At 39.0% G+C, this 6,000-nt stretch overlaps 1 protein-coding gene across 5 annotated transcripts in view; it reads left to right on the forward strand.

Annotated features, from left to right (window-relative positions):
• SLC35F5 (solute carrier family 35 member F5) overlaps positions 1-5,502 on the forward strand; it is a 35,994-nt gene extending 30,492 nt beyond the window's left edge. For all 5 annotated transcript variants that reach the window (XM_074594132.1, XM_074594131.1, XM_074594133.1 and 2 more), the window contains 3 exons: positions 1,103-1,257; positions 3,598-3,686; positions 4,535-5,502. In XM_074594132.1, the coding sequence (XP_074450233.1) occupies positions 1,103-1,257; positions 3,598-3,679 (237 nt within the window). In that variant the 3' untranslated portion in view covers positions 3,680-3,686; positions 4,535-5,502. The remainder of the gene's footprint in view (positions 1-1,102; positions 1,258-3,597; positions 3,687-4,534) is intronic.
• Positions 5,503-6,000: the final 498 nt, after the last annotated feature.

A 6,000-nucleotide genomic window follows, 5' to 3' on the forward strand; every position in this document is an offset into this window, starting at 1 on the left:
CTGGGCAGCCCTGTTGTTACACCACATTTCAGTTTCCTTAGAAGGAACCGAGGTAGGAATGCCACTGGCACGGCTAATAATGTAAAAGTTTAAACTATGAATATATGCAGTCTTCATATGACTGTCAAATATTATGGTAATTATCCAATATGCATATTACTAACTTTCTGGGTATTTAATATTCTGTAATAATTTGACATAAATCTGAATTTTAAGAAATTACAACCAAATTATTAACAACTATTTAAATATTCCTTTTGGTAAATTATGTGTGTATGAATTTCTGTTAGAAATCAACAAAGATAGCATAAGGCTCTAACAACTGCAGTTTATTAGATTTTTGAGAGTGAACATTAGTGCTAGGTATCAAAACTGTACCTTTTTTCTCTGAAGTCTTCAACTTTGGAGACTTTGTCCACAAGAGGGAGCCGTGCTCATGGTTCATGGCTCTGTTAGCCTTAAAGGCATTGCAGAGGCTAGTTCTTGTTCTTGCACCTTTTGATTTCTCTAACGTTCTATAATTTTAAATTTTAAACAGTCTCAGATCATCACTGCGGAGTGTAGCAGTAGATAGATACGAGTAGAATTTAATGTAAATTGGGCAAATAATGTGCCCTGCCGTTTTTTTAAATGAAAAAGATAATTATTGTAAATTTCCCATAGCTAGTCCTTCTTTGCGCATTGATTTCACCAGTTACCATTCAGTGACAGTATATTCATAGTGAATAAAAAGGTGCCCAAATCTTTCAGGTGAGTTCTCTAATTCGAAACTTCTGAAGTATCTAGGGGACTCTCATTGGTACCAATCAGACAGCTAAAACTTAAAAATGAGAATATTTGGAAATAGCAGTCTTCATTCACACCACAGTGCAAACAGTATATTCCATTGTAAAGAACAAATCAGTGAAGAAAGGTTATTCATTTATTAGAAGCAGCAGTGTCTATAGAAATTGTACCAAATAACTTAAAAAAATATTGGTAATATTTCACACAGTTTAAAAGAACTGAAACTGAACTCAAACTTACAATAATAATTCCAAATATACACTATGCCAATTTGTTTTTTACTATTAAGTGAATGATGTTTGTGTTTTAATTCCAGGTGCAGTTTTCCTGGTTATTTTTTGCAGGGGCAATACCTGTATTTTTCTCTTTTTTCATTGCAACTCTCTTATGTCACTATAACAACTGGGATCCAGTGATGGTGGGGATCAGAAGAATTTTTGCCTTTATTTGTAGAAAACATCGAATTCAGAGGTAGGGCAATCGCAAAGTATAATCCTATGTCTTTCTTAGCCTTTCCAGTGTCCTATACTCTTCTTAAGCCACGGTACTCACACAGTATAAGCCCAGCTGGAGCTCAACTTGGCCACTAACATAAAGGACAACAAAAAAAGTTTTTATAAATACATCAACAAAAAGAGAGTCAGGGAGAATCTCTATCCCTTACTGGATGGGGCGGGGGGGGTGTTGCAACCAAGGATGAGGAGAAGGCTGAGATACTTAATGCCTTCTTTGCCTCTGTCTTCAATAGTCAGACCAGCTATCCCCAGAGTGTTCAGTCTCCTGAGCTGGAAGATAAGGATGGAGAGCAGAACAACCCACCCATAATCCAGGAGGAAGTAGTCGATGATCTGCTTCTGCACCTAGATGCACATAAGTCTATGGGGCTGGATAGGATTCACCCAAGAGTACTCAGGGAGCTGGCGGGAGAGCTCACCAGGCCTCTCTCCATCATTTATCAACAATCCTGGTCAACAGGGGAGGCACCAGATGACTGGAGGGTGGTTAATGTGATGCCCATCTACAAGAAGGGTCGGAAGGAGGATCTGGGGAACTACAGGCCTGTCAGCCTGACCATGGTACCAGGAAAGATCATGGAGAGGATCATCTTGAGTAAGCTGTCACAGCAAATGCAGGGCAGCCAAGGGATCAGGGCCAGCCAGCATGGGTTTAGGAAAGGGAGGTCCTGCTTTAACCAACCTGATCTCTTTCTGTGACCATGTGACCCACCTTCTGGATGCGGGGAAGGCTGTGGACATTGTCTATCTGGACTTGGGCCAGGCCTTTGACACCGTCCTCCACAGCATTCTCCTGGAGAAGCTGGCAAATCATGGCATAGACATGTATACTCTTCACTGGGTAAAAAACTGTGTGGATGGCCGTGCCCAGAGAGTTGTGATTAATGGGGTGAAACCCTCTTGGTGGCCGGTCACCAGTGGTGTCCCTCAGGGCTCAGTTTTGGGGCCAGTTTTGTTTAGTATCTTTATCGATGATCTGGATGAGGGGATTGAGTGCACCCTCAGTAAGTTTGCAGATGACACCAAGCTAGGCGGGAGTGTTGATCTGCTTGAGGGTGGGAAGGCTCTACAGAGGGACCTGGACAGGCTGGATCGATGGGCCAAGGCCAATTGTATGAGGTTTGATAAGGCCAAGTGCCGGGTCCTGCATTTCGGTCACAACAACCCCAAGCAACGCTACAGGCTTGGGGAAGAGTGGCTGGAAAGCTGCCCGGCAGAAAAGGACCTGGGGGTGCTGGTGGACAGCCAGCTTAACACGAGCCAGCAGTGTGCCCAGGTGGGCAAGAAGGCCAACAGCATCCTGGCTTGCAACAGGAATAGGGTGGCCAGCAGGAGTAGGGAAGTGACCGTGCCTCTGTACTTGGCACTGGTGAGGCCCCACCTCGAGTGCTGTGTTCAGTTCTGGACCCCTCTGTACAAGTGGCACATGGAAGTGCTGGAGCGTGTCCAGAGGAGAGCTACCAGGCTGGTGAGGGGTCTGGAGACCAGGTCATATGAGGAGAGGCTGAGGGAGCTGGGCATGTTTAGCTTGGAGAAGAGGAGGCTGAGGGGAGACCTCATTGCCCTCTACAACTACCTGAAAGGAGGGTGTAGAGAGGTGGGTGTTGGCCTCTTCTCCCAAGGGAATAATGACAGGACCAGAGGAAATGGTCTGAAGTTGTGGCAGGGGAGGTTTAGATTAGATATTGGGAAGAATTACTTTACTGCAAGAGTGGTCAGGCCCTGGAACAGCCTGCCCAGGGAGGTGATTGAGTCACCATCCCTAGAGGTGTTTAAGAAACGTGTAGATTTGGCACTTCAGGGCGTACTCTAGTGTCAGAGATTGTAGGTTTGGGGTTTTTTTTGGTGTGTGTATGGTTGGCCTCAATGATCTCAAAGGTCTTTTCCAACCGTGAATATTCTATGATTCTACTCATACTGTACTTATTTTTATCTAATTTTATATTCAGATGTATTCAGGTGTACTAATTTATTAATAGTAGTAGTTGCCAATCTACTTATTAACCTATGTAATGCTCAAAAAATGGAAACATATGAAGTCCATTTACCTTTGTAAAGAAGTTTCCTAGTGGCTGTCACAATTTTCTTTTTCCCTTAATACCTCAGTGATAGTTGATGTTCCCAGAACATGCAGTGAAAATTGTGCAAACTTGAGTATATTTTATGAAGTTATGGGGTCTTTGTATGTTTTAATGGCTGCAGTTCAAACAACTAGCATACTTAGTACTTATGTTGGCTTCATAACAACCAATTTAATATTACTGTGTAACTTTAAATAAATTTTACTTCTTTTAAGAATGCCAGAAGAAAATGAGCAGTGTGAAAGTCTCATTCCTATGCATAGTGTTTCACAAGATGGAGACAGTTGCTGTTCATAGACAAAAGGTATGCTTAATAAACTTCAGCCAATACAGAGAGACGTGAGGATTGATTTGCATGATGGCATTTGTGTTATACAAGCACACGTTTTTACAGAGCATACAGTTCATCTTGTTCTGTATTGATGGATAATAACTTTGAAGACAGCCTTCAAAACTCTTATTATTTGTTACCAAGCATTATTCTCACCTTGGCACAGTTCTTGGTCGATGGTTTTGAAATGTGAAGTTTTTTTTTTTTTTGCTTAAGAATATTACAACATTCATAAAAAAAATTGGATGTGAATCAGTAAACCAGAAGAGGCATACAACTTCTTGGTATGGATGATGTGTGTGGAAGAGATCTGAAGTAGTTATTTCATTCTTTTTAATGCCATTGAGGTCTCAGTTTGGGCTACTGTAGTTGATGAAAAATATTGACTGTTTGAGGAGGTTTAGGGGCCACAACCAGACTTTATCGTTATGGATCTAGAAAAAGGAAAGGATTCTTTGTGTTGACAAGAATTAAGTTGTTAAATTGCATTGGGAAAATATTTCTCATGATAAGGATAGGGAAACTATAGTAGACTAGCTAGGGAGTTTTCATACTAGCTAGGGAGTTTTCATACTACCCATCTCTAAGAGGAGGTTATGCAAACCTCTAAAGGAACAGGGTTTTAGTTTCAAGTAGCACATGCAAATTACATAAGTATATTTTTATTTTCCAATGTTGCTTAAATCTAATAATGAAATTTAAAATGTTCTAACCAAAACAGTAATTGGGATAACTTATTTGCTTTAAATACATGTGGTGATTGCTTTTTTATGATCTTTAATTACGTAGCCCTGATAACTTCTTTGTTTTCTTCTTCTTAGTTTAAAAATGGAATGATGCCCAGCGAAGAGACAATCTTCTGGAAAAGTCCTAAGGAATCATGTTTCAGTGCCTATTCCGAATTTGTAGTAAAAATAAGAAGTTTCAGTTCTTTTGAAACTCTAAACTCTTCCTCTATCTTGCTTTCATCTGGTTTTATAAATGAACAAATTTACTACATGCCTATCACCATAGGGAGTCTTAGTCCATCTGAGCAACCAACCTGCCTTATAACACTGAGCTGGTGAAGTTACTTGACAAAATCAAGAAAACAAATGCTGTTAAATGATTCCTTTCTCTTTTTAACTCACAATTTTGTTAAATGCTGGACAATATTATTTTTAAAAAATACTTTCAAATGAGTTATGTAAATAAGTTCGCAGGTCATGAAGTCTTACAGGCTTTCAGATGAAAAGCTAAATAGATATGTTACCTGTAGTAGGTACAAATTAACTTTTTTATGTTGTATAAACTATTTGCATATTAATAGAAGAAAATAGAAAAATAATTTATTAAGTGCATTCTTGTAATTATTGAGGCAGGATCTTTGTAGGGTCCTGGAACACTACATATATATTGTCTGATGCCATTTTGAGAAGCCTTGTAATGGCAATGGGTGCCGATGTTTAAAAATCTTTTGTTACCTAACAGTCTGGAGTGTTTAAAGTTTTAGTGAATGGTAAAATGTTTCTAATTACAGTACATTTGGGTGTCCTGTCTCAAGATCAGTGTTTGTTTTAAACAGACTGATTCTGTAACCCATTCTTATTCCCATTTATCTTACATAAAAACTAAATTTGAAGATTTTGACATGTATAGCTGCCAAGTTATGAAAGAGATCAAATTAATTGTGGAACTTTTCAGTCAATGGGTTGGCACTACAGTAATCTGCTAAACAATCTGAAAAAGATAAAGGTGTTTGCATTGATTTTTTTTTTCAGTGGCATTAATAAATTTATTATAAAAGTGATCATTTTCCTTAACTTGTATCTTCCTTCCACTGCAGTGCTTCTGTCCTATTTGATTCTGAAAAGTTATAATTAATTATATTCAGGAATATTTGAAATTAGTCAGTGCCATTTTCCAACTTCTGGCCTGTATGACACTTCAATTAAAGTTAACTTTGGCTTTTGATGGATTTTATTTTTTATAATGAATGAAGGATGGATTTTCAGCCAACAGTATTCTCTTCCACATAATGAGATTATTAGTAGCATACTTCCACCATCCTTCCACACAAATACAGAAGGAGGACATAACACAAATGCATTTTCATGTTTTGACGCTCAGTAATGATACTTCCAAAAGAAATTTTGGTGTTTTGGTGATTCAACTACTAGGCGAGAGGGAATGCAGGAAAGCAACATGGGCAGCTATACATTTAGAAGGATTGATTAGCCAGCAGCTACAATTTAATGTAAAAACCTGTAGAGTAGAAAAGGGAGAGGGGGGAAAAAAAAAAAACCCA

Source organism: Larus michahellis, chromosome 7, assembly GCF_964199755.1.
Source record: "Larus michahellis chromosome 7, bLarMic1.1, whole genome shotgun sequence".
Classification (NCBI taxonomy): Eukaryota; Metazoa; Chordata; class Aves; order Charadriiformes; family Laridae; genus Larus; species Larus michahellis.